This window comes from Andrographis paniculata, unplaced genomic scaffold (assembly GCF_009805555.1).
Source record: "Andrographis paniculata isolate CXL003 unplaced genomic scaffold, ASM980555v1 Contig51END, whole genome shotgun sequence".
Taxonomy (NCBI): domain Eukaryota; kingdom Viridiplantae; phylum Streptophyta; class Magnoliopsida; order Lamiales; family Acanthaceae; genus Andrographis; species Andrographis paniculata.
In genome coordinates, this window is record NW_026137586.1 from 57,421 (window position 1) to 80,379 (window position 22,959).

Sequence of the window (22,959 nt, forward strand, 5' to 3'; positions counted from 1 at the left end):
CAAAATAGCAAATATTATTTAATATCATAATTTTCTAAATAATTTTATTTTTTATTCAAATAATACTAATTTAATGGGTGTGTTCTTTTTTTTTTTGGCATATGTTTTCCTAATAAATTAATATATAATATATATTTATCATTTTTTTATTACTTATATAATTCTTTATGCCTAACATAAAAAAATGTATCTTTTTAAACTATTTCACAAAACAAACACACATTTAAAAAAAAAAAAAATTAGGCTAAATTGCACAAAATTTACCTGTAATTTCATAAAATTGCATCAAATCCCCTATACTTCTAAAACTGCGTCAAACTCACTCATGGTTTCATAAACTCTGCGTCTAACCCCCTCGACGGTCCTTATTTAACGGTATTTGATCTAAATTAAATATATTCATTTTTTTTTTATATTTAGCCTAAAAAAGAGTAAATATACTCAAAAAATAGTTATTTTTTTCAAATTTTAAAAATTTATTTTTACTGTTTTTTTAGGCTAAATATAATAAAAGTAAATATATTTGTAATTTTATGAGTTTAGAAATAGAGATTCTAAAATTTATTCGCAATTTGGATGCATTTAAGTCAAATACCGTTAAATAAAGACCGCCGAGGGGTTAGACACAGAGTTTATGAAACTACAAGTGAGTTTGACGCAACTTTAGAAGTATGAGAGATTTGACGTAATTTCATAAAACAACACGTGAATTTTGTGTAATTTAGCCAAAATACTATATACTTTGTCCGTCCAAATTCAAAGTACTTTTTTTTGCCATTTTCGTAAAATATTTCTTTTTTATTTTAGTAAAAGTAATCATATATAACTACCAAGATACCCTTAACTTTTATTTAAATTACAAACATACCATTAAACATACAATTATTTTGTACATAGAGTCGAATAACAAAAGTGTTGAAACTTCTTGCATATTTTCACTAATCAATAAAATACTATTATTTCTTAATTATTACAAAACAAAAAAAATTAAGTGAAACAAATAAAATATTAAAAATAGAATAAAAAAGAAAGATCGAACCAAAACAAACAAATACTTCATATGTCTCATACCAAATAACTTTTTTATTTTAATCCGTTTTATAAAGAAATAACATCTTTTATATTTGATAAAATTTATTAAATTATAAAATATTTTATTTTTATTTCTCTTTAAAAAAATAATTATTTATATTTAAATATATAATTATTATTTTTATAAAATTACTTTATATTAATTATAAATGTATATTTTATTATTTGTATAATACAATGATATATATTATATTTAATTTATTAGAATATAATTTTAAAAATATTTAAATATATATTTTATATTTTTTAAAAATTATATATATTAATTTATATCTGAAAGACTAAAATTAAATTAACAGGGTAAAAAAAAAAAAAAAAAAAGATAGACGCCACTAGTTACGACTTACGATTACGATTTTGCCTTAGCCAGCCGTGAAAGGCGTTTTACGGTTTTACCCATGCGCACGGTCTCTATATCTCTCTCTATTCTCTATATAAGGGAAGATATACCCGTCGCCTCGCTCCCCCTCTCTGTGTATCAGCCTCCCAATTCGAAGCAGACGTCTCCAATTCGAAGAATTCAGGTTGGATCTTCATTCGTGCCGTCTCGGTGCCTCTCAGTACTTGTTAATTAATCAGTGTTTATTTTATTTTTATGTTTTCCGGTGTATTTTCAATGTGGTTCGGAGTTCTGTTCATATCGCCGGGTGTGGTTTTAGAATTTTGGGATTGTTGGTTTCGGGTGCTTTTCTTTCTTTATTTGTTTCTTTCTTCTTATTGCAAATATAACTGCGCTGTTGATTGGTGGCAACACTTTCATATTGGATTGGTTTGATCGGCCAGAGATTTAGGGTTTTTAGGGTCGATTTTCTGTTAGGGCTTTATAGATTTGGTTTTTCTTTAATTTTTTAGGACGTGTAATTGAGCCCTTTTCAACTGGTGAGTAGTTCCTATGCACCATGATTTGTTGGTGTAAGTTTGAAATTTTGAATTTAATATTGTCTGATGCCACTCTGTTTTGATAAAACCACAAATGTTGTTATTGGTGCACAGAGTAAATTTCATGTGAGTTACTGAGGATTTGGGTGCCTGTTGGATAGATGATGGATAAAATTGGGTGTTACATTATAGTTTGGGGGCTTGTACTGAATACATTTCTTAGGTACTTCAAATCAGATTGAGTTTTAGACCTATTTTGTGGTACTCTGGTACTTAAGAAAGTATCTCAAGTCATTGGAGGCGATTGCATAGTTATTCTGGAATAGTAATGGTTAGGATGCAGTATCTAAATGCTATGCTGTTAACGAGTGAGCGGAAAAGTAACATTTGCACTTTAAATGTTACATTCTCAAAATGGATATTACTGTGTGCTTTACTCAGTTTCGTGGACGCCATGGCTCAATTGACATATGATGCTGCATCGGCACCATTGGCCAGCACATGCCTTATGCCATCTGAGCCATTGTGATGGCAAATTATTTATACATACCAAATATGCTATCTTTTCTTTCATATATACTTTTATAAATAAGAACATGAATTGGATTGCATAGATTTACAGGCTGTGAACCAAGCTTGTGACTTGTCCTTCTTACTGTGGTATTCTGTTATCTTTTCATTGTCCTCACTCACTGATTTTTTTATTAGAGATTTCGGAATCTCATTAAATTTTGATCTACCCACGAAAGTTCAGAATTGTAGAAGTTCATGTAATTGGTAATTATGTTAGTAATTGGGACTTTATGTAATTCTTATAATTAAATTTGAGCACTGACATTTTTATGCTTATCAACATTGAGGTTCATACTATCCCGGTTTCTGTAGGTTTTGTGCATTAATTTCATATAGATTATTTCTTGCCACCTTGTCAAGTATATATGGATATACACAATATGCATTAGTCTTCTGTTTAACTAGCTGTTCTTCTCTATGGATTATTTATTCTCAGGGGATTTCTGCACTTGGAATTTGTGTCACCATGAGCAGTCAGGAACAAGTTAAGAGGTATAATAGGGCAAGAACTAGGAAGCGAGTGCTAGATGTTGATCTCAATACTGTGCCGCAATGTGAGAATCGCGATCAAGAGGGGCCATCATATAATACTAGGTCGCAGGACAGGCAGGCAGCTCAAGGAGTCACCACAACACAACCTCCACCAATTGATCTAGAGGCAATAGATGATGATGTTGTTCTTTGTTCACCTAGAGCATTTGCCCAAGTACATGAATTTTCTGTCTATTACTTTTTATTACCATAATATTGATCTAATTCAGTTGTTTTCTGCAATCTTCCATGCATTTCTATGGCTACGTGTATATACTGATCAATTTTCTTACAGGCCAAAAATAATTCCAGGAGGAACTGTCGCCGGACTATTGTGGTTGACTTAGAGGCTGGTAAATTGTTGTGAAATTGGTTTAATTGAGTAGCCATTTTGTGTATTTGTTTAAATTGTTTTAGATGAATCTCTTAATACATAAGGACAGAAGCTAATATTATGATGAAAAGTTACCATGATGTTGGTGTTTTCTGAGCTGGCAAGTTCTTGGCTGCCTTTGTGAATTGCTATTTGTCCTTGATAGTTTTAAGTCTAATAGTTACACATTAATAAACAGCATGGAAAGTTTTATGGCTGCTATTGAACTTAGTTGGTCACCTTAAAAATAACTTCTTGTCGTCAATACTGTTGGAAAGTGTTGAAGTTTCTCGACCTTTTTGTGTCGATTTTGATATTTCATTTGAGATATGATGTAATGTTCTTCCATAATTCCCTGTGTTTTATTTTCTGGAAAATTTGTTACTGATGTGGTAAATGATTACTACAGAGGAAAGGTTATCTCGCAACAAGCGCAGAAGGGTTCCCTCTAATCAGCCTATAATAAATTGTGAGCTTTACATAAACCTCGAAGACGGCAACAATTCAATGGTAAAAATCTATTTTGATGCATGAGTATTTATTATCTAAGGTCAGATATGGAAAGAAACACATCTGTAATGAACCTATCAAAATCACTCTAATCATGCTATAATATGAAATAAGGTTTTTTTTTATTTTTTTATTATTATTGTTATTATTATTGTTATTGCATTTATCTGTAATCTAGTTTTGAACTACGGCTTTGGATTGGTGGTATGGCTCACTTTACCATCATATGCTTTTCTTTACTATAGTGGGTGGGTGATCTGCTGTTGTTGTTATTAGCCCCATCGTTTACAGTTATCATCTTTGAATGAATTTCAGAGAAAAAGTGGACAAAGCACACTTACACCACCATTACCTCCAGTGCCACCAGAGGACCCTACATTCAGCTGTCCGATATGCATGAGCCCCATAGTGGAGGAAACATCAACGAAATGCGGTCACATATTCTGCAAGGCATGCATAAAAGCTGCCATCGCTGCTCAGAGCAAATGTCCAACCTGCCGAAAGAGAACTACTGCAAAAGATTTAATTCGAGTATACCTTCCCGCTACTAGAAGTACTTGAGGTATCCATTCCCATTGGTGCCTTTTACGTGATGATCTATCTTTCGAAGTAGTAGTAGTAGTAGTAGTAACAATAATAGTAATAATGCCTGCTCTTCATCTATTGCCCTATTTGAGGTTGCTGCTGCTTCTCCTGCTGTATTGTGAGGATGGCACCCAGAAAACAGGTGGTCGAGGATTAAGAGCTCTTTCTGTGGGTCACGGCGCTGTGTTTGGTCTTCATTTCAATGCCCATTTACCCATAGTATATCATCTGCCATAGGTGATGATAGACGACTCTTTTACTATCCGTTGTATTAGTGAATATGCTGTGGTGCGACGACGATGATGATGATGATACCTTGTATGATTTATTTGATTGCATAATTTACTGTTTCCCAAAGCAAAGCATTTTTCGTTTTGTGATTGCAACAGCAGCATAATTTACTAGTATTTTCAAGATGTCTTACAAGTAGTAATCATCCAACTCCAATTTGATTTCCTTTTCTCCATGGCCTCTACTCTTCTGTTTTGGAGTTAATTTGTCCAAGAGACCATACAGTACAGCTGTGGCTTGTGGTTGATATGATAATTAGACAGGGATTGTAAATTGTCTGTGCAGTTATAAACACAAAGCTTATATCATGCTTGTGGTGTGGTATTTGTACTAGTTAAGAGTGATGTAGATATCCATGGAGAACTTCTTAGTCTTATGACGATGAGAATAGAAATTCGAAATATGACAAAGGGTTATATAACATTACATTTCTCTCAAATATATTATTATTATTATTATTATTATTATTATTATTAATTTATAATATTAAGCAATCTAATTTGTCAGTTATGTTGAAATGTTACAAAATAATAATTTTATATTATTATTTCATCAGTCTCACTTCCCCTTTAATGTGGGAATAGCTTGGTTCATCAATTTTTATTTATTCTTTTAGAAGATTTTAAATAATGATTTGATTGTTAGAGTAAAAATCATTCGGTCTATTCAATATCAAAATTATCAATTTTGTGCGATTCTTTTATCAATTTTGATTTTACTCAAATAAAAATTTATTCATTAAAATTGAAGTTGCGTTGATTACCCTCCAATAATGGTGGTATTGTCTTCTCATAAGATTAAAATAAATAAAGTTAAAACTAATAAAAAAATTTCAACAACATTAAAATTGATAATTATAATATTCAACAGTATAAAAAATAGATTGCTATATCCTCTTTACCCTCCCGAACAAATTTTTCGGTATTGTAAGAGAAGGAGAGTAGACCAGACCAATCTTGATTATAAATTTTGCAAGAAAGATATAATTTTTCACCATTGGCCGCCTGGGCACCGACCCACTGACACATTGCAGGCAGGCAGGCAGGCAATAAGGGAATTGGGACTCTGGTTGAATCAATCAAAGCCCTAAATTATTTAATTTCTCAAAATTGCGCGACAATGGCGAGCAGCGATGTGGAGGCTGGATTCGCCAAGCTTCAAGGCGAAGACTTCGAGTACTACATGCAAACATACTCTATAATCCTCGGCCGCAACTCCAAGAAATCAACCGTCGACGTCGACCTCGCCTCCCTCGGCGGCGGGATGAACATCAGCCGCCACCACGCCCGCATATTCTACGACTTCCAGCGCCGCCGTTTCGCCCTCGAGGTTTTGGGCAAAAACGGCTGCTCCGTCGAGGGGGTGCTCCACCTCCCGGGAAACCCTCCCGTCAAGCTGGATTCGCAGGATCTCTTGCAAATCGGGGACAAGGAATTTTACTTTCTGTTGCCCATCAGGAGCATTCTCGGTGGACTGATCGGACCGAGGCATCACGTGAGCAATTACCAGATTGGCCCCGCGCATCATTTCCGCGCAATTCAGAACCAACACCGTCACCACCACCATCATCATCATCTAGGCCTGCCTCCGCCGCCCGCGGCTGGAGGAGTAAATTATGGGAAGAAGGGGAGAGTGAGGGCGGAGTATTACGAGGAGGAGGAGGAGGGGGGAGTGGAGGATGGTTTGTCTGGAGGGAAGAGGGTAAGAATGGTTGAGGGTGTAGCCTCTGGGCACTTGGGGGGTGAGTGAGTCCCTTTTGGTTTTCTTTTGATGCCATTGTTGAATTCTTGTATGCTTTGCATCATCAGTATGTTATTTTTATGCTCTCTGCCTTTTGTTTTGCATGATGTTCAGTGCAATTAATCGATGGTGCTTTCAATATCTGCTCTTGTGTGATGTTCCACTTTGTTTCCTTGGCTAACGAAACTGCACTGCACTGCTCTGCTGCTCAGATGAGATGTGTGACTGTTTCCTAGTTTTATGTGGAGATATTCTCATGATTGCAATTGTCGATAATTGTCTGAAATCTCCATCTGTTGCTGGATGTCAAGACTTGCGAATTGCAGCATTATTTACAAGATGTCTTTATTGGTAATCATACAATTCCGATTGACTGCAGATGATAAAGAGGGCAATGGAAGACCAAATGTGGATCGGGACGCTGACAACCAGCAGCTACTTAGTTTAGAAGAGAAGGAGGTTGTATCTACGGTGGCTACAGTGTTGTCTGATTTGTGCGGTCCTGGAGAATGGATGCCGATGGATAAACTTCATTCTGAGGTCAATTTATTAGTATTGTCTTTTTCTCTGTGTTTACCCCCCTCCCTATAGGGCCGCAAACAGTCCGAAGCAAATTGATTCCTACCCTAAACAAGTTGAGCTTGATTCAACTTTTAATAGAATGCAGCATGAGGAGCTTTCAGTATAAAAGTTTCTAAGTTTGAGCTTGAGTTTGCGCCCATGCATAGTTGAGTTCAATATACCATATAAAGTCGTGTATTTTTATATCAATTAAAATGAATAAAGTAATCTAGTTGTTGGTGAAAATATCAGGGATACATTTGTACTTTCACAGTTAATCTGAACATTGAGAGAGGCAAGTTGCATGTCAGTGAGCTCAGTATTGGCTTGAGCTCACTTTGATGGGCTCGGATTGCTTGAGTCGAGCCTCGTAATCGGTTGCAGCCCTGCACCCGATGCCCGTAATTTTCTTTTGAATGGTCTTACAATGATCAGTCTTTTGCTTCTTAATTAATTGCTTAGCTTAGTACTATATTGCAGATGTATGTGGCTGGTGTAATAAGTTTATTGAGAAAATTTTAGTCAAGAAAATGGCATTTAGAGTTCTCCCTGTTTTCCCTTTTGTCCTCCTTGCATTAGGATAGGAGATTCATCAGTTGCATTTATGTTTTCTTTATGGTATTAGTTGTTGTCCAGACTATTCTCTGGTCCGTCCAGGTACTCATAATCAGCAAAATTGTATTGAATGTGCAGCAGATGGTGGAACAATTTGGGAATGTGTGGCATCACAGCCGGGTGAGGAGATACCTGACGTGCGAGCAGGAGGAGGAGTATCCAGCAGCAGGCTCAGAAGCTGCAGCTGCTGCTGCTAAGGAGAAGCCCTGGCTGGGATTGATGATGCTGGTGCGCAAGTACCCGGAGCACTTTGTGATCAACACAAGATCCAAGGGGCGGCACACTCAGGAGTTTGTGTCTCTTGTCTCGCTGCTCTCCTGACCGACCCTAATCAATCTTCCTGAGTTCCATTATTCTCTCGCTCATTCAGGTTTGCAGCAGCCATCTCCTACTAGTATTCTGGTAATGTAAATCTGATGACATCTATCCATCTATCGATCGATCTCTTTGTGTATGCTTGTCTGCTCTGACCTGACTTGATTGGATTCGGTTCGACTCGACTCGACTGTAAATTAGAGAGAGGCTAGAGCGTGGTTTCGATGGGGAACTCAACTAACCAAGGGCAACGGATCTTGTTTTGTTTCTAGGCATAGTCAGTCTGGAATGGAACTATGGAAGAAAGCCTTACTTGCAATTAAATGGTTCGTTGTTTACATTAAATATATACATAGGGTTTGTTTATAAACTAATTCGTTGTTTACGCTATCTAATTACAAGTATTGTTAGATATAAATTATAATCATAAATAATGGTTTCACTCACTTACCTTTTCATTTGATTTATGTCATCCTACTAAATATTAAAATATTTTAATTTGTATTACGTTTCTATATACTAACTGATATTAATATATACTCCATCCATCCGTCCAAAAGAGTTGTTTTGTTTTTACATTTTCGTTTCAAAACAATTGTCTTGTTTCTTTATTATTTAGTAATTGTGGTCCACTTTATAACAAAATTATTCTTATTTTTCCAAACATCCCTAATTATTACTCTAATCTATTTTTTAAAATCCTTCAAAAAGCAAAGGCATTATAGTTTTTTACATCCTATTTTATACTTACTTTCAATTAAATACTATTATTTCTTAATTCTAGGAAATAGATATTTGTTATGGGATGGACTAAAGTGAAAAAGATAGAGAGAGTAATATAATTTGTATGACATTTGACGGGATCAGCATGGATATATACAAAATAATTAAAAATATGTTAATTAATTTTAAGAAATTAATATGCTATTTCGGAACAATACATATTAAAAATAAATAGTTATTATTATAATTTTATTCTATATGAAAACATGGTTGATAATTTTAAAATATTTATTAAATGAATAAAAGAAATATATATAATATTAAAATTATATTTTATATAGCTATCATTTTACAGAGATTAAAATGAGTTTATTATGATATAAAAAATAGAGAATTTTAGATATAGATGAATATATTTATTTATTAAGTAAATAAATAAAAATAAACAATTTTGAGTGAATCCTATATATTTATATGTTATAAAGTTAATTTGAGTGTTTTAATTTAAATAATTATTTAATGTGATATAATTAAACTTTGATACGATATTTTTTTAATTTAAAATTAAATTTTAATATAGTATAAAAAAATAAATACTATTTAATTTAATATTTTGGAAGAAAAAAAAAAGTTAATGAATAGAGAAACAAATCAAATCACTCAAAGAGACACACCTAAAGTTGATTTATATTTCGTTCGTCAAGTCATATGTAATCATTTTATCATTTCTGTATGTCCAATTCAAATGTATTTATTTTCTTTTTAGTAAATATATTTTTACTTTAATAAAAAATATAGCTACACTTCATATAATATTACAAATAATTCATTAAAAAGTAGACAAAAGTAAATGAATTTAAGGGCAATATTACCTTAGGGTGTGTTTGTTCGGGGGTTTAGATTTTGAATTGAAATTTGAATAGTAAATTTTTTTTTATTTGAATAGCAATATGATGTGATGTTTTGAATATAAAATTAATTTTTAGTATAATATAAAAATAAAAAATAGATGTTTGATTTGATGTTTTGAAGGAAAAAAAATTGAATGAATAGTATTTTTAAAATCCAATCCCCCAAATACACACCCATTGTACTATATAACCTACATAATATTAATAAAGTACACATTCAAAAAATAAGTGAATATATGACTCAAACAGAAAATGTATATATTAAGGGTGTGTTTGTTTGAGGGTTTGGATTTTGAGTTGGGATTTGAATAGTAAAAATTTTGAATTTGAATAGTTGTATGATGTGATATAAATAGGTGTTGATGTGATGTTTTGAATGTAAAATTGATTTTTAGTATAATATAAAGAATGAAAAATAGATGTTTGATTTGATGTTTTTGGGGGGAAAAAATTGAATGAATTGTAGAAATCCAAACAAATCCCTCAAACAAACACACCCTAAATATTATGTGTTTTGGGACATAAAGAATATATGTTTATTATCGATCATATTGAATATGGATTATATATATAATATATTTTATACTATGCTATTTGGTATATAACATTTACTATCTCCTTGTCGAAAAATAGACATTTGTTTTTTTTTTTTGCACATATTTTAATGTAATATGTATTTTTTAGTATTTTGTATCTTTTATAGTAAAAAAAGTAGAAAAATATTCTTTTTCGTTCAATTAAAAAGTTGTTTATTTTTTGCATGTAGATTTTTTAATATTAGTATTTTCTCCGTTCCTTAACAATCTATCTATTTTTCTATTTTGGTCACTCCCATAACAAAGTATTCATTTTTTAGTAACGGTATTTTCTACTAACACTAAAAATACCCCTTACAATTTAAAATATATATTACATAACTATCATTATCTTTATGTCACACAATACTAATAAGGTTATTTTAATAATTTCTACTTTATTCATACCACATTTCAATATAATACTAATATTTCTAAAACTTCGTGAAAAAAGAAAACGGATAATAGATAAGGGGTGAAGAGAGTATTATATTGGATTGTACTAAAAAAAAAAAAAACAAAACAAAACAAAACAAAAACACTCCTATAAGTATTAGTATTGTGTAATATAAAAGTAATAACATTTGTGTAATACTTCATCCGTCTCTTAACAAACTATTTATTTTTTCATTTTGGTCCGTTCTTATAACAAAATATTCATTTATTTTTTTTAATAACTGTACTATGTACCTACCATTATAAATAATATTACAACTTATAATATATTATACAAATATTATTACATTTATATAACATAATACTAATAAGATTATTTAAGTCAATTCTACTTTATTCATATTATATTTCAATATAATACTAATATACCTTAAACTTCGTGAAAAAAAAAACTGATATCTTTTTAAGGGACAGAGAGAGTATATTAAGTTGGAAATGTATTTATTATATTAGGTAAATACTGCAATTACTAAATTAAGGAATGATAACTTTGTTTTGGAACAGATAAAAATAAAAATTGACAACCTTTCAAAAAGACGAATATAGTATTATAATTTTTTATTAAATAGAAAAATTAAATTTATTTTTATGTTAAATAAAAAAGAAAAATAAGTCTTTTTATATATATAACAGAACGAGTATTATACATGTGTTTTTCTTATAAAATTATACCCATGTGATACTTCAGATTATGGCCGGTATTTGACCAACTTCTATGTGGATATATGCTAAATTATTTGAGATTAAATTAATATTAAATTGATTTAATAGATCATTCATATTAATAATGTATTTTTTTTTTAACCCATTGTTTGTTTTAAGACAAATTCAAAGATGAGGGACCTATCCGTATAACATTTTTAAATAATAACAACCTAAATAATTATGAAGAGAGTACTTCAAACCAAAAAATTAAGGAAACAAATTATCTTTTTACCATTTGTATCTTTTATCACTCCTATGAAATATATAGTAGAAAATTTTAGGCTTTGTTTGTTTTTAATTTCAAATATAAATTAATACTATTAAGATGTGTTTATTTTGTAAAATAGTTAAAAAATAATTTTTTTTTAGGTAAAGTATAAAGAATTATATAAAAAATATAAAAATAATGAATATGCATAATATATTATTTTTTTTACAAAAAATATTTAGAAAAAAAAAAAAAAACAGAAAGAATAAGGTCTTAGTATGTTCCCATAAAAAAATATATATATAGTATTTTTTTTAAAAATGTATTCTAATTTTATTTAAATTAAAATAATATATATAATTTCAAATCAAAACCAAACAAACTATATAATATTATATAAATAAAATATTTGTACATTTAAAAGATTGTGTATTTATATAAGCAATTAATATTAAATTAATCACTACAGAAATATTAATTCAATGAATTTTTTATTTTATTAATGTTTCTCAATTGTTTTAAAATTTATTCTTTATAAATATTAGTCAATAATTCAAATAATTTGTTAAATACTATATATTTTCTCCATCCCAACTCAAATATTATTTTTACCTAACTTCACTCCAAAATATCAATTTTTATTTTAATAAAAATAATACCAAAATACTTTTAATTTTTATTTAAATTACAAATATATCATTACACAAGAACAAAATCTCAAAACTTCTTCCGCAACGGAAGGAATATATTTTAAGATTAAGATTATATAATTTTTTTCTACACAAATTAATAATGTTTTAGAGCTATTTTTTTAAATGTCAATTCTCTAATCTTAATAAAAAAATATAATTGTTTTACTTTGATGTATAATAGCAATACCTTTTTTTTTACCAAAAAATACAAAATATCATAACTTATATATATATATATATGCTGAAAATGCTATTATTGTTGGAAATGAAATACATAAGAATGAAAAAATAAATGTGTACTCAAAATTTAATAAATACTTGAATCAAATTTTTATAAATTGCAAAATCGTTTCTCTAAAGTAAAATGGTTTATGCCCTTTCGAAATAATACTACTATTAAGAATATGATAATTGGGCGAAAAAATCAAATAAGGGTGTTGGTTTATCAGGGAGAAAACTAGAGAGGAAAAAATCTCTGGTTGGGAAAAGCTTATTCGGTTATGATACAAAGAAATAATCAATCATAATTAAGAAATACACCTGTTGGATTTTAGGAATTAGATTATTACAACTTTAACCCCATGTTACCAATCTTCCTTGTAGTGTTCAAACCGCTGTGGCCTCTAGGAGTGATGCCAATGACTCCAGATTTGACCCATATATTTGAGGTCGAGTTCAATTATTTGGTTGTTGATCAATATTGTGTACTTTAATCTGATTTGGATTGGACCTCCGGTCTAAGGATAAGGATGGTTCCTACCCGGATCTAGACCCAATAAATATATTAATATTATATATATATATAATTTTTAACGATATAAATTATACTAAAAATACTTTTTTTAGTTTAATTAATTTATTTTTTATTATAATATTTTTGAATAAAAAACATAAATTTTAATATATATCGAATGAATCTGGATCAGATTTTATGTTACAATTTAAGAATCATAAAAGTTTTTCAAGTTTATTGGATCCATTGGATCTTGTCAAGTATATGTGGGTGTCGATATGACCTTGTCCAATTTGGATCTCGGGTTGACTGAATCCGACCTATTGTTATCTCCAGTTTCTGACAGTCTCTCTTATATTTCACGTCCATTGACTTCCTTTGACCTTGTTAACTCGATCTCTTATTGAAATTCGGCAACTCTAGTAGCATAAGGTCTGACTCGTGGGGAGGTTTCTAGTAGGTGGTCTTGATCACTTTGAGATCCTCCGGCCTCGGCCTCGTGTGTCTGTCTTGCTTTTCTTCCTGTTCTAAGTCCTTATTGTATGGGCTTTGGGTTTTAGACTTCTGTTCTTCGGAGGTTTTCTAATCTTGCAAGCTTTGATTTTTTGCACTCTCTTTTATTGGGTCTTTGCCGCATGAGGTTTTCCCAATGTAAGTTATGGTCTTCTTTATTCTATCCCACGATAGATCATACAAGTCCCGGTCTTCTTTATTCTACCCCACGGTTGGATCTTGTATTATAATAAACCTTGCAACTTTGGTCCAACAACACCATAATTAATCTTCTTTTTTCTAAAATCGGAATTCGATTTAAAAATTTAAAAATAAATAAATAAATTAAACTCATTATATGATTTTCTAAATTCTCTAAAAATTCCGAGACAATTATAACGAAGAAAAGAAAATGATAGATTTACCATATAATTGATGAAGAAGTGTATTGCATTAGTCACAAATATATTAATGCACATTGAGATAATATTTTGACCTATGCAAGAAAAAAATTAATGATATGTGTGCTTTAATAATTCGCGTCTCAATTAAAGCAAACCAAAGCAATTATTATCCAATAAATAATTTAAATAATTAATAAATAAATAGGTAGTCTTCAGGATCCCCTCCTCCATTACCGACCTCTCCAATTTTTATTTTTATTTTTATTTTTTCAGTTTCACACATTATTATTATTATTATTATTATTATTATTGTTATGGTTGGTATCATTATTATCGTTCCCAGGTGCATCCTTGAAATGACAAGTATACCCCTCCCTGTTCTTCGACCGGGCGTACATTCCGTACAGATACGAACAGAATCCCCAGAGGCACATCACGGTGGCCACCGCCTTCACGCCGCCGAAGCCGTCGCCGAACACCGCCACCCCGCCGATCACATTCATCGCGAGCAGCGCGGTCGTGCAGATCCCGCCGGTGAGCGACGACGTCAGGTACACCATCCCCGACGTCCCCAGGAAGCACACCTGCCACGCCACCAGGCACCCAGCGATCGTCCACCAGTAGGCCGCGGGGCCCCTGTCGAAGACCGCCTTGCTCTCCGCGGCCATGTCCCTGAACCCTCCGTCCGCCGCCATCCCGACGGTGGCGAAGACGGTGGCAGCGATCTGCATCAGCAGCTGCATCTCGACGACCATGGCGTAGCAGCGGACGCGGCGGTAGATGATCTCCATGAGCGGCAGGTAGAGGGCGAACATCAGGCCGGCCCCCAGCGTGGCGAAGAAGCCCAGCAGGTACTTGGCCGGCGTGACCCCCGGGGGGCGCTCGTGGCTGGAGATGAGGGCGAGGAGGACGGAGCTGAGGGTGATGAGGACGACGCAGTTGAGGTTGTTGAAGGAGACCCGCTGGCGGACCATGAGGGCGGAGAGGACGAGGTTGAAGGCGAGCTGGGTGGAGAGGACGAGGGAGGCGGTGGAGACGGGGAGGTAGGAGATGCCCCAGGAGATGAGGAGGTTGTTGACGCCCGTGAAGACGCCGACGGCCAGGGAGAGGAGGAGCAGCGCGCCGGTGAAGCCGCCGGAGAAGGGCCTGCGGGCGGAGAGGCGGGGGGCGACGAGGAAGACGACGGGGAGGAGGACGGGGAACCCCGCCGACTGCACCCAGGTGGAGACCCACCGGCTGGAGCCGCCGTGGGCGAAGTAGTACTTGGTGATCAGGCTGGCCGACACCGACCCCACGAACAGGCACCCGTAGTTGAGCCCCACCAGGGCGGCCCATCTGTATTTGGAGCTGCCTTGAGGAGGAGATGCTGGCGGAGGCGATGGCGATGGCGATGGCGATAGCTCCGAGGAAGGCGCAGGCGCAGCCATTAGAGCGAGCGGATCGGAAGAGTCGAGTCGAGTCGAGTGGGTGGATAATTTATATATATAATGAGCAAATCTGCAGAGAGAGAGATGGATATTTATATGTATTTGCAATTGGGATTGGATTGGATTGGATTGATTTATGAAATATTTAAAGCGCTCTAATGAATTTGATTTTCATTCATAAGCACTTACTAATTAACTACATGGCGATTTCCGATATACTGATAAAGATCCCTGGAGGCGGGCACCGGATGGATTTAGACCATTCATGCTGCGGGATCTGCTTGGCTGGTGTTAGAGTCCCGTCCCCTTCCCTGGAATTCCTCCATCTGGCTACGGCCCGGAAAAAGGGTGAAATTAGTTGGGCAGCAGTCAAAAGCTCATGAGGACATCATGAACATGCAAACAAACAAACAAATTATCTCTCTCTCCCGTTGCTGTGTTTATTATATATATATATATATATATATATAGATTATATTTACGGTAATTCTATCGTGAGATTTGTAGAATTTTTTATTACTTTTGAAAATTCAGTTTCGTATTATAAACCCATTATTATTAGAATTATTATTGTTATTATATCATCTACTTGAATTGTGTTAATTGTATTGCATGAACTTATAATAATAAGACTAAAATAAGGTGGGCGGGCAGGCAGGGAGGGCATGCATGCATACGCACAAGACAAGAGAAGACAGGCTTTAAAACTAAGAATTTGTTTGGCACTCAACGGAAAAAGTCGTAGATTAATGAGCCCTGCCCTGCTGCTGGAGGCTGGAGCCTGCCTGCACGCCCGGATAAGTCTCTTTTTTAGTTTTTTCAATTTATTTTTGGGATATAATAATAATAACAACAACATATATTATGATTTAAGTTGCCAAAAGTTGTTGTAATGAAATCAAAGGTATTCTGTATATGTGATTTGGGAGATGTTATAGAAATCTTAGTATGTGTTTACCGTAACATTATTTCCATAACAATAATATATATTGAATAAACCTTATATTAAGATTTGATCTATCCAAAAATAAATTTCCATAATCCTAAAGCATCGCAGCATAATATATATAGAGTATCGTCAAAGAAGAGGATGATAGTGATTTTAATTTCAATCTAATTATTTGTAAATGAAATAAAATAAACAAAACGAAACGAAACAAATGTCAAATGATTGATTGGGTTCTAGGAAAGCAAGAATCCGTACTTTGTCAAACTAGTTAATTATACTGCAAAATCTCGGAGTATATTCCGTAAAGAATGATATAGTGGTATGAGGATTGAACCTGTGTGAGGTTATAGGTTCAAGTTCCCTGACCTCAGTTTACTTAAATTTTAGGCCGAATATCAATTAAATTGAAATCCCTCACTAAGAACATCCGAAACTTAAAAAAATTAATTAAATTAAATATGAAATGAAATTAATTAATTAATTTATATGCAAAATGCAAAATTATCTTGGTAATGTAAAATATACAAAAGGTACATATTTTCATATTATTAATTCAACTGTTAAACGATGATGTCAACATATATTATAGTCTCATACATAAAACAATATATATGAGTGCAAGTAGATCAGAGAGGCTATGCATATTTAGTTTGTTTGATTTTTATTTAAATATATAGTATTTTAATATGATATTTTATAAAAATAAATAATGTATTTTTATTGATGACGGTATAAACCGAATAATATTGATCTAGATTTGAAATCGAAACCAAACACATTTTATTATGTAATTATGTTGGCCAAATAGACGATGGAGCATTAATGGGTCGGGTCCATATACTTAATTGTAATGTAATTAAGTAAAGTATACTATATGTTAAACAGGTGAAAGTTGATAATAGCAAATTTGAATATCTACTAGCTAATTAAGATTTTTTTGAAGAGCTTCGTGTGTTATATATATATATTATATGTTAATATTATAATGGGAGTGCGAGCTGTGTGTAATTATTTAAGTCATATTCGCTCAGTAACAATGTTTTATTATTAATTAATTAATTTTATTATATATTGGATTTGGCGATTTAGTATAAAAAACTAGGCGATCTGAATATTGTCCGCACATAAATATATACATGTATCTCAATCTCGTTTTGGTGTTGAAGATGGATTATAAATAAAACAAATTCAATAATAGTATCGCTATTCATAATGAATGGTCACATCGCATTCACGTATATTTTAACTAGAACAACTCCCATATATATATATATATTTAGCAGCCTATATTAATTTAGATAAATTAGGGGGTTGCAAAGATAGTTACTACCTCACATGTCTGTCTGCTATATGATCTTAGAAATATATATATATATATATATATGTGTGTGTGAAGAAGAAAAAAAAATGTGAAATAAATAATATACTTAATATTAAGTGTTCGCCACAAATTAGATAACCGAATCTTCAAAAGAAGTAATTTCATTTCATTAATATCGATTAATTTCATATTGATAACCACCTATTTACGACCAATATATATAATTAGGTGTAATAAATAGACCAAAAACCAAAACTACCAATAATGACTTACTGTATATCAAAATGTTCTCAATTTATGCAACAAACAAAAAAAAGTCCCTTAATTAAAAATTAGTATAACCATATAGAATGTGAAAACAAGATTTCACCTACAGCCCCCCTTTTTTGTTTATCACACTACTAAAATTATGTGCTATTTTTCTTAATAATAATAACATATGAATTATTGTTCATCCTATCATTTTGAATAAAAAAATACATTATTTTCTCTTATAAAATATTATTTCAAAATATAATTTGAATTATTGTTTTGTGAAATAGTTTAAAACAATATTTTTTATGTGAAGTATAAAAAATTATGTAAATAATATAAAGATAATAAGTGTGTGTAATATATTAATTTTTGGGGAGAAATATATTGATTTGTTTTGAAAAAAGAAAACACCTTCAAACTCTAACCAAAATCAAATAAATATGTTGCAAAAAAAAAACTCAAACTCTAACCACAACCAAATAAAAATGTTAACCCAAAAAAATAAATAAATAAATAAAACCACATCAACAATATGTTAAACCGTGTAAATAATGTACTACTACTAAATATGCAATTACTAAACATTAAATATGTTGATTAACTCTCGTTTTTAAATAAATAAATAAATAATATCCTCTCAAATTTGAGTCCCATCATACCCAATTTGTTCATCTAAGAAAACATACATAGATCAGCACAGTTGAAATAATATGAAGCTAATAATGTTATTTCTCTGCCATTATAATAAGTGGTATGTAATAGTTTCTAGAACGTTGAAAGTCAAAAGAAAATATCTTGAATCTGGTTCAAAAAGTTTAAATATCATCTCTCGTGACTCAACGATATTTAAGGCATGTTTGTTTATTTCTTCTACAGTATTTTATTTCCATTAAATTAATTTGGTTTTAAAATTCTAAATGAAATACTATAAAGCTTTCTCAAGCTTAATAATATAAAAAATAGATAGTTTGTTAAGGGATTAGAGGAATAGTATATATGATTAAAAAAATAATAAAATATATATTTTAATATTTTAAATATTACTTCCTTCGTTAGGAGAATTTAATCTCAATTCTTTGTTAAAATACAAAGGAAATTGGCTAAATTTCCCGCATATCACAATAAAATATATATCATGTTGTAAAACATAAATTTTATATAATATAAATAGGTAAAAAAAAATATAGTATTTATTAACCTAAACTAATTTTATAAAAAATAAAAAAATAAATATAGATAAAAATACTTATTTATTAAAAAAACAAAAAAAAAAGTTTTAATGGACCTATATTTAATATTTATTAAATATATTTACATAAATATAATTTATCAAAAATAAAAATATGTCACATTGAGATGAGATAATTAAAATTTTAAAAAATAAATATCAATTAAAATGCGGCCGAGTAAATAATGCGGGTGTATTTGTTTAGTTAAATTTTTAGAATTTTATTTTTATATATGAAATACATAAAATTGCATAGAATATATAAAAAAAATATATATATATATGTAATATATTAATTTTTTAAAAAAAATATAGAAAAGAACAAAGTCTGTATATTTTTTTTTTCTCTATATATATATATATAGTTAATCTATAAAAATATCTTGAGAATTTGCTAGTTGAAATTCTCTAACAAATAGGCCAAATCTTTTGCATATATTTCAATGGCAAACTTAATCTTTTTTAGTTTTGGTGCTAGTCTTTTTATGTAAGGAATTGTTTAAATTTTGCATCACGTGTGTGTTCTTTTTTTTAAAAAAAAAAAAAAATACATATTTTTTTCAAAAATATTATATATATCGATTATTTTTATATTTTTTTACATAATTCTCTATGCTTCATATCAAAAAATTTTTCCTTCAAGATAAAATATTGACTTTGTTTATCTAATATTTTTTATTGAGATAATTCTCAAAAAATATTGCTAAAATTATTATCACAAAAAATATAGAACATGTATATTATATATTCATAAAAAAATAATAATAATTAATAATTTAATATTAAATATTATTTTTATATTAGTAATTATACATTCAGTTAAAAAAAACACAAAATGAACGGAGTCATTGCAATTCCAAAATAATAATAATAATAATAAATAAATAAATAAAGCATATTCAAGCGTATAAAACACAGAATTACAATTAGAGTGAGTATTGTAATAATGTAAGTTGGTATAAAAATCAGAGTCAAGTTGTTAAGTGGGCCGCGTTGATTAGACTTGAACAATTTCAAACGCTCAGGATAAAGCCTCCTGCTTTACCTATACCTAATCTTTTGGCCCAACACATATGGGTTCTATAAACCAAACAATGGGCCGCACTGACCAAGACCCTTTTGATTTATATTTTTATAATATTATATAATAAATATTTTTTATATATTATTAGACGATAAATATATAAAATTTAAAAATTATTAAAATAATGAATTGACGGTGGTGACGCCATAACATAACATGTACTCCCTCCGTCCCCAATCTATTTATCCATTTTGTTTATGCATGGAATTTTAGGAATATTAGTTTTATATTGGGATAAAGTAAAAATAAAGGTAAAAATACTAAATTAACCTTTAGTATTGTATGATACAAAGGTAATGGCATTTCTCTAATATATTGTAAATTAGAAAGGTATTTGTAATGTTAGGTAGATAGTATAATTACTAAAAAATAAAAATAAAAAATAAACGGATACTTTGTTATGGGATGGACCAAAATGGAAAAATAAATAGATTGTTAAGAAATGAAGTATTAAAATAAGTAATTTATTTAAATGCTGATATGAATATGATAGAACGAAAGAAATTGTAAAAGTAATGTTAATATGTGTATATATATTCACTTATGCATCGATCTAACGTGTATTTATTCTGAGGCATCAATATAATATAGTGTGTATGTGGCTCTCGCTCCGGTAAGGACGTGTTTTTTTTTTTTATTTATTTATTATTATCATTATTATTATTATCGTTTATCTCGTCTAATGTAATTTAACATAAATATTTTATTTATTCAAAAAATGTTATATTCAATACAACATAGTTTTCATTTAAAACATTTAATCCAAAATCTATTTTTCTAATATAATAATTGATATTAATGATGTATGACTAATGATTATGCCAACAATGATGTATGAAAGTTTTGTACGGGCAAATGCATATTTGTTCGATGGTAGGAAATTCTTGGTTGATTGTTCCACTTGCATCCTCTATAGAAATCATTCGAGAAAATACATACATGTACTTTGAATTAATGACACGTAACATCTTCTGAAAAATCTTTTTGGTATTTTTCATTATTTTAGAAAAACATATTTGTATGGACAAATAATATATATAATGTGTGTGGTAAAAAAAATTAAACCATTGCAAACGTGTTGAAATATAATTGATAAAACATGCTAAAAAATCTCGTAAACGATAGTCTAATGGTATAAAAGTGAACTTATATACTTCCCACATCATAAAACAAACCAAAGAGATAATATATTTATTAATTTCAACAATGATAACAAAATAGTGCTATAAATTTTATATATTACAATACCAATAGTATACATTAATATTGTTTCAATTTTTCTCCAGCTTCACTTCACTTTGTGTAGTACATTTTTGTTTTGGTAATTAAGTCATAGTGTGTTTAATTTGAAACTTAGGATATGTTTTCTGTATCTTTTTTTTCAAATTTTATGATTTGAAGTGAAATTGTTAAATGTGATATCTTATATAAAAATAAATAAATATTTGATATGATAACTTTTTAAAATAATAATAAAATAAAATAAAATTGCATAGTTATATTTTAAAGATGTAACTGAAAAATGGAGTGGAACATTCTAGATCACCTCACCACACTAAGAGCATCCACAATGACAACATACACAAAATATCTCTATCTCTTCTCTTTTTTCTACGCGTCCACGTGTGGTTATGGAAAGACAGAAAAAGACATACAATAGCTTACGAATTCATTAGATAGAATACGGGTGTTTTGAGAAATGCGTTTGTGTTTAAATAAATAAATAATAATTATATCTGTTTTCTTAATCCTAATTTCAACACATACATACGGTATTTAAAAAATAAAAGTAATGTATGTTTTATATGTGCCGTGTTAGAGAAAGAAAAAGAGGTTTTAAATAATTTCGACGTTGCCTCAACTGCACCAATCCTTCTCCAAGCCCGTCGACTCTTTGACCTTGGAAAAAAGAGTTGATGTAAGCCCAAAAATCATCGACCGAAAAGATAGGACTGCGAGTTATATGGTGACGCCATCAATTTTTATGCCCCTAGTAGGTTATCAATAGTCATTTTTGTAATTTATTATGGATTGGTAACAGGGGTGTCAAAAGGAAACCCGATCCGAAAAATCGAATTCGTTCGATCTGAAATTTTTTAGGTTTGGGTTTGGGTATTTCGGGTTTGAAAAAAATCAGGTCGATACGAATTTGAAACGAAAAATATTCGTGTCGTGTTCGGGTCGTGTTTCGGGTTGACCTGATAACCTGAAATATCAAAATCGGGTTAGGTTTTGGGTTTTGTGTTTCGGATTGACCTGAAATTTTTATTATTATTATTTTAATTTATAATATTTATATTATTTTAAATATAAAATAATATAAAAATAAAAATGATATTTTTTAGGTCAATTTAATTTTTTTTAAATTTTTGGGTCTGTTGCGTGTCGAATTTGTTCGGGTTTCGGGTGACCTGAAACTAATTCAGGTCAACCTGAACCCGACATGAAAGAATTCGTATCGTGTTCGGGTCTAGGGTTTCAGGTCAGATTTCGAGTTCGGGTCGGGTTCGGATTGACAGTTTTTTTGTTATCCTCATGGCTCAACCCGACAGGAACACTACCCAAAAACACGAATTGACACCCGGAATTGGTAGGTTGAGTTGATCAAATCAACACATTTGTACAATATATATACATATCTGGTTCTTTATTATATTTAAATTTTGATGTGACCTTTAATCCTAGTCGTAAACATAACATACAAATTACTACTATATAAAGTTTATTTGAA

The 22,959-nt window shown here is 30.8% G+C and overlaps 3 protein-coding genes across 4 annotated transcripts; 2 read left to right on the top strand and 1 right to left on the bottom strand.

Moving 5' to 3' along the window:
- Nucleotides 1-1,504: 1,504 nt before the first annotated feature.
- Nucleotides 1,505-5,014, top strand: LOC127253858 (uncharacterized). Its single transcript, XM_051278652.1, has 6 exons — nt 1,505-1,616; nt 2,981-3,250; nt 3,371-3,428; nt 3,858-3,958; nt 4,274-4,520; nt 4,636-5,014. The coding sequence occupies exons 2-5, from the start codon at nt 3,011-3,013 to the stop codon at nt 4,517-4,519; spliced, it is 645 nt and encodes a 214-aa protein (XP_051134609.1). The 5' UTR covers nt 1,505-1,616; nt 2,981-3,010; the 3' UTR covers nt 4,520; nt 4,636-5,014.
- Nucleotides 5,015-5,775: 761 nt separating this feature from the next.
- On the top strand, nt 5,776-8,460 carry LOC127253885 (FHA domain-containing protein FHA2-like). Of its 2 annotated transcripts, none has more exons than XM_051278688.1 (3): nt 5,776-6,575; nt 6,954-7,114; nt 7,829-8,460. In XM_051278688.1, the coding sequence occupies exons 1-3, from the start codon at nt 5,954-5,956 to the stop codon at nt 8,069-8,071; spliced, it is 1,026 nt and encodes a 341-aa protein (XP_051134645.1). In that variant the 5' UTR covers nt 5,776-5,953; the 3' UTR covers nt 8,072-8,460. The 2 variants fall into 2 exon arrangements, with proteins under 2 accessions (XP_051134645.1, XP_051134646.1); XM_051278689.1 differs by having other exon boundaries at nt 5,788-6,575; nt 7,832-8,460.
- A 5,466-nt stretch (nt 8,461-13,926) lies between these two features.
- LOC127253744 (probable purine permease 4) lies at nt 13,927-15,531 on the bottom strand. The gene has a single exon (XM_051278492.1). The coding sequence runs from the start codon at nt 15,389-15,391 to the stop codon at nt 14,240-14,242; it is 1,152 nt and encodes a 383-aa protein (XP_051134449.1). The 5' UTR covers nt 15,392-15,531; the 3' UTR covers nt 13,927-14,239.
- Nucleotides 15,532-22,959: the final 7,428 nt, after the last annotated feature.